Source organism: Venturia canescens, chromosome 10 (genome assembly GCF_019457755.1).
Source record: "Venturia canescens isolate UGA chromosome 10, ASM1945775v1, whole genome shotgun sequence".
Classification (NCBI taxonomy): domain Eukaryota; kingdom Metazoa; phylum Arthropoda; class Insecta; order Hymenoptera; family Ichneumonidae; genus Venturia; species Venturia canescens.
The window spans coordinates 13,549,915-13,560,682 of NC_057430.1; the positions used below are offsets into that span (position 1 = coordinate 13,549,915).

At 45.3% G+C, this 10,768-nt stretch overlaps 2 protein-coding genes and 1 long non-coding RNA gene across 4 annotated transcripts; 1 reads left to right on the forward strand and 2 right to left on the reverse strand.

Moving 5' to 3' along the window:
- Positions 1-1,030: 1,030 nt before the first annotated feature.
- Positions 1,031-3,258, reverse strand: LOC122417028 (protein TEX261). The gene is made up of 5 exons (XM_043430251.1): positions 3,076-3,258; positions 2,857-2,936; positions 1,984-2,205; positions 1,804-1,918; positions 1,031-1,691 (listed from the first exon to the last, which is right to left on the reverse strand). Exons 1-5 carry the CDS (start codon positions 3,143-3,145, stop codon positions 1,573-1,575), a joined length of 606 nt encoding a protein of 201 aa, XP_043286186.1. The 5' UTR covers positions 3,146-3,258; the 3' UTR covers positions 1,031-1,572.
- A 745-nt stretch (positions 3,259-4,003) lies between these two features.
- Positions 4,004-9,341, reverse strand: LOC122417027 (zinc finger CCCH domain-containing protein 18). Its single transcript, XM_043430250.1, has 3 exons — positions 6,764-9,341; positions 4,962-5,257; positions 4,004-4,848 (listed from the first exon to the last, which is right to left on the reverse strand). The coding sequence occupies exons 1-3, from the start codon at positions 7,974-7,976 to the stop codon at positions 4,072-4,074; spliced, it is 2,286 nt and encodes a 761-aa protein (XP_043286185.1). The 5' UTR covers positions 7,977-9,341; the 3' UTR covers positions 4,004-4,071.
- Positions 5,486-7,096, forward strand: LOC122417029 (uncharacterized). 2 transcript variants are annotated; one of them, XR_006262216.1, is made up of 3 exons: positions 5,486-5,874; positions 6,583-6,912; positions 7,040-7,096. It is a non-coding gene; the product is annotated as an uncharacterized lncRNA (long non-coding RNA). The 2 variants fall into 2 exon arrangements; XR_006262215.1 differs by having other exon boundaries at positions 5,486-5,869.
- Positions 9,342-10,768: the final 1,427 nt, after the last annotated feature.

Here is a 10,768-nt window from a genome sequence, read left to right on the forward strand (position 1 = left end):
AGTGGCAGCACACGACATTCACGCAACGTGTGTCGCCGACGCGTCTAGAGCGATATGTAAATCCCCTTTTACACAGCACGAGAAGGTACATCACTTGTTTAACTTTATTGCGAAGCCGAGTCATTTCCATGCACGGATATGGAAAGATATCGGTATAGTATAGGGCATCGACATTTATCAGGACGATTCCTTATAGCGCTTCGTCCATTCAAAATTGAAAAGTCCGTATCTGGGAGATTATTTATTTTAGAAAGTCGAGTTGAATCGTCGACGGATGAGTCGCGTAATGGTTCGATATGCTTTAAAAAAATTTTTTCTTCTGTGACGCGAGATAAAAATATTCTCTGGGAAAGTTTTGTTGCGCCCGGGATGATGGAGGGTGGTAAAAACCCTCCTCCCGCCGTCCAACGACGGATGGAGAGTCTCGAATGCTTTCTTTGCAATTACAATTTATCGAGTTAAAGGAAGCGATGATTTTCAACAAATTGGAAATTGCTGCTGATGATGCTAGCATTGCCGAACGGAGACTGGTGGCAAAAATTTAGATTAAAACGGTTTTTCGACAGAGGTGGCGCCACCTTACGGATGATGTCCGAACTCTCGCTGGAAGTCGGATCTTCGAAAACTCGCGTAACATTTTGGTTTAAATTGGAAAGACGATTTTGAATTTCGATTAAAACCTGAAAAGATTCCGTAGCTGAGAATATTTTTATTCCATGGATTAAGATAATAATGGAACGCGTCATCGTCGTGATGAACATCTTGAATATTGAAAAAAACGACAGTGTTGAACGTGGACATATAGAGGGCGTCGTGTATCCTCACAAATTTGCCAACGGCTTGAAAACAAAGTTTAACTCTCAGTGGTCATTATTCTGTTCCTGTTCATCTTCGTTCTTCGGACATCGGATGTGCGTGTCAAAAGTAATAATTTTTTTTCGCATAATGGAACCTCACTTATATCATCCGTCCACGTGGCCGACTCTGGGAGAAAAATTAGCAAAGAATCAAGCGTAATAATTCTGATGTGTAAAATGTCTCAAATCTATTTTTTTATTCGATTAAAGCTTTTTGTTCTTCGTGTTTTTAACGATAGAACTCGACGTGCGGTTACACAAATTATTACATACACCCGAAATGGTTACAATTTTTCGAGTTTATTTGTGTTCGATTTCGTGCGTAAAACGCGGTAGGTTATCTAGAGTTGCGATAGCGACTCCAAAGAAGTACATTTATAAAAGACAGTTTGTTCACGTCTACCGACGCGGTCGCATTTCCAACCGTTTTCGGAAACGTAAAAAATTTATTTCCGTAACGATTAACACGTATTTTTTTTTCCTCCGATCGTGTTGGAACAAACTGCAGCAACTTCTGGAGTACTATAAATTATAAAATTCAATGACAATCTCTCATACTATAATCGAATTTTCGTACCCGAACCTGACCCATTTGACCTGATACTTTGGTGGTCAGACATTTTGGCTAAGGTTCACGGTTCTCGGTTAGGCAAGCCAAATGTGATGTGTCTACGTAGTTGCAAAAAGTTTATAACAAGTTGTCAAATTAAATAGGTTAAAACGATTTTTTATTGCGACGCTGCGGCATGAGGTATTCCTTGGCATATTCAAACACAGAGAGCAAACTAGAACGTTTTCTCCTACCAGAGAAATAATTTGATATCACATCGTCATCTGTAAGTAGAAAAAAAAGGTGTGAAAATGCGAAGAATCAAAAGAATCCAAATGCAACTGCATTCCTAATGATCTTGTGGCAAATGTTAACTACAAATATTCTCAGACTCACCGACTCGAGCTCTTTCGCTCTGAAACGTAGTGGGAAGCACGTTTTCATTAGCCGATAAGGAGACAAACAGTGAAAATGGAACAAGCCACAAACAGAGTGTGAAGTACGCGATAACCTGGAATAAAAAGAGCTTGTTCGGTACCAATGTTTTGCTCCTAGCCTATACAATTCATTCCTTACCTCTGAAAAGTTGTACATGTGTTTGGCAAAGTATGTAAAAGCAAAGTAGTGATTGAGAATAAGAAGTAAGATGGTCATAATGAATCCAGGGGAGGCAATGCTAACGTATGGAAAAGATTGTAGAATGTAGAGATGGGCCGCCTGAGCTAGAATTCCGCTCATGTTCATAGTAAGTGGAAGATCCTCGAATAATAAAAGTCCTATGTGAATGGCGCATGTTGTCTGTGGAAATGAAATCATAAGGTTTGCTTTAATTTTCTTTTTTTCAAGAACACAATTTCTGTAGATACAATTTTTAGAATTTAGATCACTAGGACCCTCGGTTAATACGAGAACTGCGTCTGGTTTTTGAGTATCACTAAATTTTTTTTCAAATTCCATTCATCATTACCTTGCCAATAGTTTCAGTATGCATTGATAGAACTGAACGGGCTCATCATTGCAAACAAGTAATTTTGGTAAGTTATTTGAATTTTGTTGGCAACTGTGAGTAACGTCAGTCTTGACATTTTTTACGACTCAATCGAGACACACGCGTCACAAGATATAGAGGAAAAATCCTATTAATATTCCTTGAAACTGTTGAACATGACGAGATATATATCGAAAATACGAGGCGCGCGTGGCGACATAAATGTGACGAGACAATGACAAGCCAATATTGGTGATAATAATGCATTGAAGCTTCATGAACGAAATCGATCGAGTCGGTCTTGTGTATTCGTAGCCTCATCATTCCATTCGAATGTGAAAAAGAAGCTCTTCAAGAAAAAACGAAAGATGAGCTTGAGTGGTCAATTGTTATCATGTTTTTAAGTGTTGTTTTGTTGACTGAAATAAAAGAATCCAAGAATCGAAAAATGAACAACTTACGAGACTGAAAATCCTGATGATTTTCTTGGAAAGAACGGTGTACTCTTCGACGAATTCAGCGATGTAGTACAAGCCCGCGGCTAAAAAAAAATGTTCACAAAAGCTCGTCAGACGTGTGGACGATAACCTCAAAAAAGTAACAGGAATACCCGGAAAAACGAAATCGAAACGAGGCTCCGATAAGAACGTACAAGAGCTTAACCTATTCGAAAAGCTTACCAATTGAAATAACGATAAATGATAATTGAACAACTAGAGATATCCAGCTTAAAATGTAGAAGAATAACATTGCACACTGTCAGTTGACATATCTAATGTCTATGTAGTGTATATACTGAAGTTTCGGTGAGGCCACCGTCTGTCGCGTACTATTCGCTCGCTTGAACTAGACGCAATGACTAAAATTTGCAAATGCAGCTTCCGCTTATACAGAAGTTTTCTCAATCCTGCAATATATATAACCTACAGGTGTGTATCAATTCTTTTTAGATAAAAGCTCGTAATTTTTTCCATTCGATACATCATAACGTCTTACGAAATGTGTGGTGTTTCAAAATTTGTTTATTCAAATTTGCGAGCATGTGGCTCGTGAAAAATTCATGCGATTACGAATCGACACTAGGTTACTTCATGACCGACAGAAACCATTCCTCGGGATCCGAGAGAATAACGCGGAACTTTTTGGGTAAAAAATACATTTTTATTATTTTTTTCGAATATACTCTTTGAAAAGTAGGTGCATTTTGCATTCTACCTGTGGTGATTCCGTGTTCGAAATGTAACACTTTACCGGCTGCTACTGCCGATAACATACCGATCGATGGTAATAGTTTTCGGTACCAGGTGTCTGGCGCCGCAACGTTCGTTCAAGTTTTCTCCGTTGGGGTGCGGCAACCCAACGAATTTTCTATTTTTATTCATTCTGGATTCCTTCAACAAAGTCGAGTATACGCAATCAATAAATTGACAGCTGAACCAAGCTGAACAAAGAAATGGAAATAAATTTGAATTATTTCGGTCGTTAGTGATGAAGATCGAATATCTTCGTTGTTTACGTGGGAATCTTAGTGTGCTCGCACATGAAAAATATTCGGACGAAAAAAAAAAAGTAATGAAGTATTGCCCGTTCGAGAGCAGTTTTCGAACATTTCTTGGAATATAACTTTAATAATATTATTCAGATATAAATATATAATCGGAACGTAATGCTGGTTATTAGCTGGAATGTTCAGCCCGAAAGGTTCGATCCATAGCGTCGACGTCGGTCGACGAATTTTTAAGAGCGGTAATATTGCCGAAATTGTAAATCGCTTGGTCGTTCTTGATCGGCGATTCATTGGTCGTCGGTGATTTGACGAGTTTAACAGTTTTAGTCCGTTCACTTATCTCACCAGCAGTTGTGTCATCGACGTCAGTCTCCAGTTTTTCGATGCTGCACAAATTGTTTTTTTCGACTCGGTCGATCTCGTGAAACGCGGTGTCGTTTTGAGACGAAGCATCGATTTCGAGTTTAGAAAATGATTTTCTCGAGCTCGAATCGTCGTACGAGCACGCGACTGGATCGTTCGCATCGGTGAGTGTCTCGGTTGTGAGTTTATCGACGGTTTCGGCGGGGGTTTTCGAAGTGATTATTTTTTCTCGATCCCGCTCGGACCTCTCTCGTTGCTGGTTAACCCGACGATGGGCCGCAGCGGTCAATCCCTCCGGGTCGGACGCCATTTTTGGCATCTTCGCGTGGTAATCGAGCGGCTGTTTCGGCGCTCGGTCCGACGTTGCCATGTCTTTCGAACTCTTCGATTCTCCTCCTGCGCAGTTGAATCCCAGTTGCGAAAGACTGTCGGAATTGGTGCTCTCGTCGCCCGAGATGCTTTTCCCTTTTCCAACGACTATCAATTTCGGATTATTCACATTTTTGTACTCGGCCGCCTCGGCGTTGCTTATGTTGTCCTGCTTTTTCCACTTTGTTCGACGGTTTTGAAACCATATTTTCACCTGCAACCATATTTAAATCGTTTCTTCAATCGCTTATTCGGGGGAACAGTAAAAACGTAAGAGCGAAATCTGACAGAAAATTCGCTGTTGAATATAATCATAAAATAATTAACCTGAGTCTCCGTAACATTAAGCATTTTCGCCATGTCGACTCTCTCCGACGAGCTGAGATATTTCTTTTTCTCAAACTGTTTTTCAAGGGCGAATATTTGTCTGCCGGTGAAAGTGGTTCGAGCTTTTTTCTTTTTCTGATCGGAGAGATTGGCGTCTTCGGCCAATGAGTCGAGGCGTACGCGTGCCTCTTTTTTCGACTTTTCACCAGCGCTCGTCACTCGTTCGCTCCAACTTTTGTTCATTAACCTTCGACCCTTCGTGCTCGAACTTTTACCAGTCGATGATGGGGCGCTCTCTGAAACGGACAATGAAAATGTTTTCACCGCTCCAACACGTTATTGCCTGTGAACAAACTTTTTTGTAACTCTATAAGAGAATTGTCTACGGAATTCTCTTTTACGCCTCGCTCGCTCCGAGAATCTATCGTTTTCGCTCCGGGCCAAGGGAAACTGTAGAAACCCTGAACTCTTGCCCACAAGATTTTTCAATTACTACATTTTTATTTTCAATTATTTTTTCAGCTCTGTCACTCCGGACCGGATACAAAAGAAGAAACACGAAAATAATACGCGAAATGCCGCGATGCCCAGCGCCACGCGGTGGCTGAGCTAAGAAGCTCAAAGTTGGATGACGAAAATAAAAAATACTCGGATCAAACGATTCGTTCCAAGTGAAAAGATTTTCGAGCCGAATCGGAGAGGTTCTCCAGCAACTCCGTCCGGGAATAAAATCGAAGCGATACAAGCAACTGGACCGGAACAAAGGAACAAAATCGTTCCGCCATAAAAATTAAAGGCCAAAAAGGAGGAGTTGATTATTGCCCGGAATCTGAGCGGCGCTCTTTTATAACGGGTCCGAAGATGCTGCACAGGAGAGACGGAATAAGACCGAGTAGATCGGTCGCGCGGTACGGTGCGGCTTATTTGGTAACATGGAATAATAACGAATGTAGGGGTGTATCGCGCTTTCACGTTGCGAATGTACTATCTAGTTAAAACGGCTTAGGCAAGCGGCACTTATTGATCGGTTTCACAGACTCGTCCTACACAAAGTAACCCCATCGCCGCGCGTACCCCACCAGCGTTATGTATACAGTGACATTCTGTGTTGGGAACGAGGGAGGTGATACGCCAGCCAATTAACACCCCTAAACACAACTCTGTACGCGAGATGGAGTGGGAAGGATGGAGATGTGCCTAGGCATGCATCTCTATCTCGTGATCCAGTCTCTCGACGAGGATAACCGAGTAAAATATAGCACGATATAACGGAAATTTGCTCAAGTGTCAACTCTGCGTTTCCATCAACGTGAAACTTTCTCCCTCGTTGTATATATATATACGCGGTGCTGGGGGATGCGTGCCACTGGCGCGCGCGCTACTTATCGGAGCGGTGGTGGCGAGCTGCTTTTACTATTTCATTAGGAAAATTCGACGTCCGGATGCTCCCTCCCCCTCTGGCCATTGGCATAATTAAGTTACCCTAGTAATAAATAATGAATCGATTCGCATGTTGGAAGGCTCCGCCACGCTGCCGAAATGTTGTGACCCTCTAGCCTATAAATGATTTTCCTCGCTTTTTTTCTTTGCCATTTTGATTAATATATTGACGGGTTTTCAGGCAACATTGCTTCTGAACACACTCGATACTGGAGGCTTCGTCCGTGGAGTATGGAGAAGAGCGATTGCAAAGTACACCTGCTTATTCGGAGAGGATGCGTGCTTTGGGGGGGCAAACTCAAAGGTCAGCCGGTGGGAGTACACGACGCGGATGCCGGATGGAACTATTGAAAGCAACGAACCTTTGAGGAGGGCTTCGGTTTTGAAGAAATCTCCGTTGTCGCGGGGAGCGTCGCGACTTTGTGGATCCTCGATCGTAACCGATTCGTGGGACTCGGCGCCGGGACGTTGGTGGATCTTGTCCTGGCCGCGGACTTGTAACTGGCTTTCGGTAAGCTTGCCGTGTCGCGGCCCTCTGAGAGGTTGAGGACGAATGGGCCGCGACGGCTCGCCTTTTGACCTCGACGTGACCGTCAGGTTGAGAGGAAGATCGTCCGATTTGTTGAGGTTTGTTTTAGCATTCGCTGGAGAATCGTCGAGGCTCGGTATCGAGGCGTAAGCGGGAGGAGGCTTGCTCGAGTACGATGAAACGACGAGTGCCAGCGGCGGAGGTGGTCCCGGCGATCGGGAGTCGTGGCAAGGCTCTTCCGGTCGAACTGCCCTGAGGTGGTCCGGGGACGAGTGGCACGTCGGCAGTCTCGAAGAGCCCGACAGCTGAGAAGACTGCTCGATCGTAGCTGTAAACGGAGAACCGCCGATGCTGGTACTTTGGGCTGAGCTTGATCTCGTCGGCGAGCAGGAAGCACCGAGCCTCTCAACATCAAGGATCATTTGCTGGCTCTTTGCGACCGGTGAAAATGCAGCTGCGCGATTTATCTCGGACGTTATTGGGACCGTGCGGCGCTTCGTCCAACCCAAAATGTCGCTTATCATGTGAGCGGTCGGGACTCTCGGTGGTGCGGCGTAAACATGCTCGTGCCAAGTTCCACTTACGACGCTACCGTCGCTGTTTACTTCGCCGCCGCTGTTGCTGCTGCTGCTGCTGCTGCTGCCTGTGCTACCGCTGCTTTTGATGCTGGTGCCGCTGTCACTGCTAGCCTCGCTGCTTTTACTCCGACTGCGGCTTCTTCTCCCTCTTCTCTGCTCTCTGCCGGTCCTTATCGCTATTCCTCTTCCCCTTCTCCCACCTCGGCTCTTCTTCTTCTTCTTCTTCCTTGCCCCTCTGTCCTTTTTATCTCCTTCCAAACGCCCCTGCTTCTTTTCCGAATCCTTCTCGCCGAGTCTCTCCGCAGCGTTCGATAAGTTTATCGATTCGTCGCCACGTGACGACTCTTCGGCGATCCCTTCGATCCCATCGGCAGCCGCCTGCGGAACTGCTCGATTATCCTCCTTCTCGGACTCCCACGAAATCGTTTTTTTCGCATTTTCTCTATCGCCAAACTCTTTATCATCCATTTAAAAGTGAGATTTCCCTACGCCGCCCCCGAGTACCAGCCACTAATTCGTTCCACCCTCGTACATTCGTTCATGTTATTCGAAACGCGGAGCCTATCTAAACACGAGTACGACAAGGGCTATCTTTCCTCTTCTTTCGTACGAATTGTTCCTCGTTCTTGCTCCGCGCAGTGCTATTCCATCCATGTTTACACTAGTCCAAATATCTTTTATCAAAACCATCTCGGTATCGTTGAATTTTTAGGATTGCGCGGGCAATCGCTACTCGTCCGTTACTCTTCGAGCAGTCGTCGATATTTTATGCCTTCAACGAATGCTCGATCCCAGGGAAAAATTATTTTTCTCACAAATTCTCATAGTTTCAGCAATCTTTTAATTTATATTATCGTTCGAGCGTTGTCCGGGCTCTTTGACATCAGGTATGAGGATAAATCCTTGCAGGAAGTGATGAAATTTCGAGAAGCCATTAACACCCATTTTGGACAATCCACCGCTTCGTACACAGCTTAAAAAATATCTCACAGAGTATATATCTCAATATCGAGTCAGTTTTTAAAGAGTGAATGGAGGCACTAGCATACGAATGAAAATGCATATAAACGCTTTTATAAACGGAGTTAGAGATTTGTACACGTTGCTTTGTGTAGCGACACTCGGAAATAGAGAGGGGTAATTCCTCCCGAATAATTATCCTCTGCCCGAGGGAGAGTGAAGAGAAATAAAACTGAGAGACGTCACCGAAAAAAGGCTGTTTGCGTAGTTTTAAAACACGTGGAATCCACGTGCGTGTATGGGGCGCTCTCTCGAGTGGTGTGTAACCGAAAGTTGCGTGTTTATAAGACACCGAGGGATTCTCGCTCGTGCGGAAAAGCTTTTCGGGCACGTGATCACTCTTTGCGCAGTCTCTTTCTCTTCTTCCCCCTTTCTCTCCCGCGGTCTCTGACTCCGTCGTTATCGCGGTGTAGGAAATTGAGCCGGTTCTCGGAGAGAGTCCTGTATTCGGCGCGTGGGCAAGCGCTCGTTGACGCCCGATTACTGACTGATTGTCGCAAGATTGAGGGTTGAAACGGGGGCGTCCCAGAGAGAGAAAGAAAGTAGAGACGAGACGAGATCCCTCTCCCCGGGTTTTCCTCTCTCTGGCATCGCTTACTGCGAGAGGGTTGCTGCCAGGGGGTAGGGAGGCAGCGAGGAGTGCACATTGCGGCTATTGGGGATGCCCGAAGAGGGAGCACGACTGCTGATGGGGTTAGCAGGACGAAAGGGGAAGCAGCCTAGCTGGCTGCTGCTGCTGCTGCTGCTGCGTCTCTCTCTCTCTCTCTCTCTCTTCGTCGCTGATGCTGCCTCCTCCTCCCCGTGCTTTTCATCCCCCTTCCGTACCCGCGCGCGTTACGTTCCGACAAGCTAAAACGCGTCCCAGGCTATATACTATATACTATCACCACAAACGCTGTATATTCTCCATCTCTCTTGATGAGCCCATCCCACCCTCGCCCTCGGTCTATCTATATATGTATATGGGCTATTCAACATGGAACCGAACGATTATTTAGCCGAGGGCACTTCCAAAAGCCATGCATTTAACGTTGTTTATCTTGCGTACAGGCTCCGTCAAAACTCGCGCGGCGCTTCCCCTAGCTCTCAGCTTTATCAATCCAATATTTTCCTCGCTTATTGTTCGGTACGAGAATCATACTCGATATAGACGCAGCTCGTTTATAAGAGTATGAGTATGCGAACAGAGGGCGAAGATAAAAGGATTGATGCACCGTGTCGAGCCTCACCCGGGGTGGGGGAATGGCCCGGTTCCCTTCCGCGAAAGCCCTCCAATAATCTCATCTCGATTCTTCATCCGTTTTAATCAATCGGTCGTCGCAGCTTCCTCTACCTCAAACCTCACGCCTCGTAAATTTCAGCACTCGTTCCAGTTACTTTATTCTCGTCATTGGTACGCGTCGTAGTCTCCGCGACTGCGAATCCCATGCCCGCGCGAGCACCTCGTCACCCGAAACTGCTCTACTGCTCATCTTCTTCCACATTATTTTTATTCAACGAAAATTCTTCCTCGCCGGGCGGAATAACCCGTTTATATCGACAGAGATGAGTCACGAAGAGGTCACAGACAGAGATCTCGCATGTTAACAAGCATACCGACGTCTATTCACGCCTCGTGCATCGGACTTTTCGCCCTTTTGCCTCTTCATTCCCGATTACCGCGACGACAAATGTATACACACGCGTGTACGTTTCTGTATGTGTTTCTATCTTTGTCTTTGCGCGGCCCCTCCTCCTACGCGATCCTCCTGGCACTCTCCCTCTCTCTCGCTCGCTCTGCTGAAACCCCCTGGAAAGCTCGAACCTCTCGCCCCGTTCCGGCGCACCTCCGGGGCACGCTCTCAACGACCCGCACGGATCAAGCTTCGCAACTAATAGAAAAGCGATAATCCGTACAATATTCATTGACGTTATGTATCCTTCGGAATTGATGCCTTTTGCACGGCGAATCTCCCTGTAGCTTCACATTGAATAAAAACAACTCTGCGGCAGTACGTTTTTAACTGCGGAATTACCTAGCAAATTGCTCTTTCGAAAAGATAAAAATAAACTTCGGAAATCGACCAAAAGAGAGGAGGACAATAAATTTTGTTCTTTTCCATAACGAAAGATTCACAATTGTTAAGACAATTATTTCACTCGGAGCACGCGCCAAAGGTCAATCGATCGTGAACCTAAATTATGATCCGTATAAAGCCTTCGCGCGCGCGCGCGCGTGTGTGTGTGTGCGCGCTTCCCTC

What these genes read in the sequence shown, in the direction of transcription:
- LOC122417028 (XM_043430251.1), bottom strand. Translation starts at nt 3,145, where the DNA reads ATGTTATTCTTCTACATTTTAAGCTGGATATCTCTAGTTGTTCAATTA. An exon ending in ATTTATCGTTATTTCAATTG is followed by an intron (nt 2,937 to 3,075) that starts GTAAGCTTTTCG and finishes ATTTTTTTTTAG; the next exon opens with CCGCGGGCTTGTACTACATC. An exon ending in GAGCGAAAGAGCTCGAGTCG is followed by an intron (nt 1,692 to 1,803) that starts GTGAGTCTGAGA and finishes TTCTACTTACAG; the next exon opens with ATGACGATGTGATATCAAAT.
- LOC122417027 (XM_043430250.1), bottom strand. Translation starts at nt 7,976, where the DNA reads ATGGATGATAAAGAGTTTGGCGATAGAGAAAATGCGAAAAAAACGATT. An exon ending in AACCGAAGCCCTCCTCAAAG is followed by an intron (nt 5,258 to 6,763) that starts GTTCGTTGCTTT and finishes TGTCCGTTTCAG; the next exon opens with AGAGCGCCCCATCATCGACT. An exon ending in TTAATGTTACGGAGACTCAG is followed by an intron (nt 4,849 to 4,961) that starts GTTAATTATTTT and finishes ATATGGTTGCAG; the next exon opens with GTGAAAATATGGTTTCAAAA.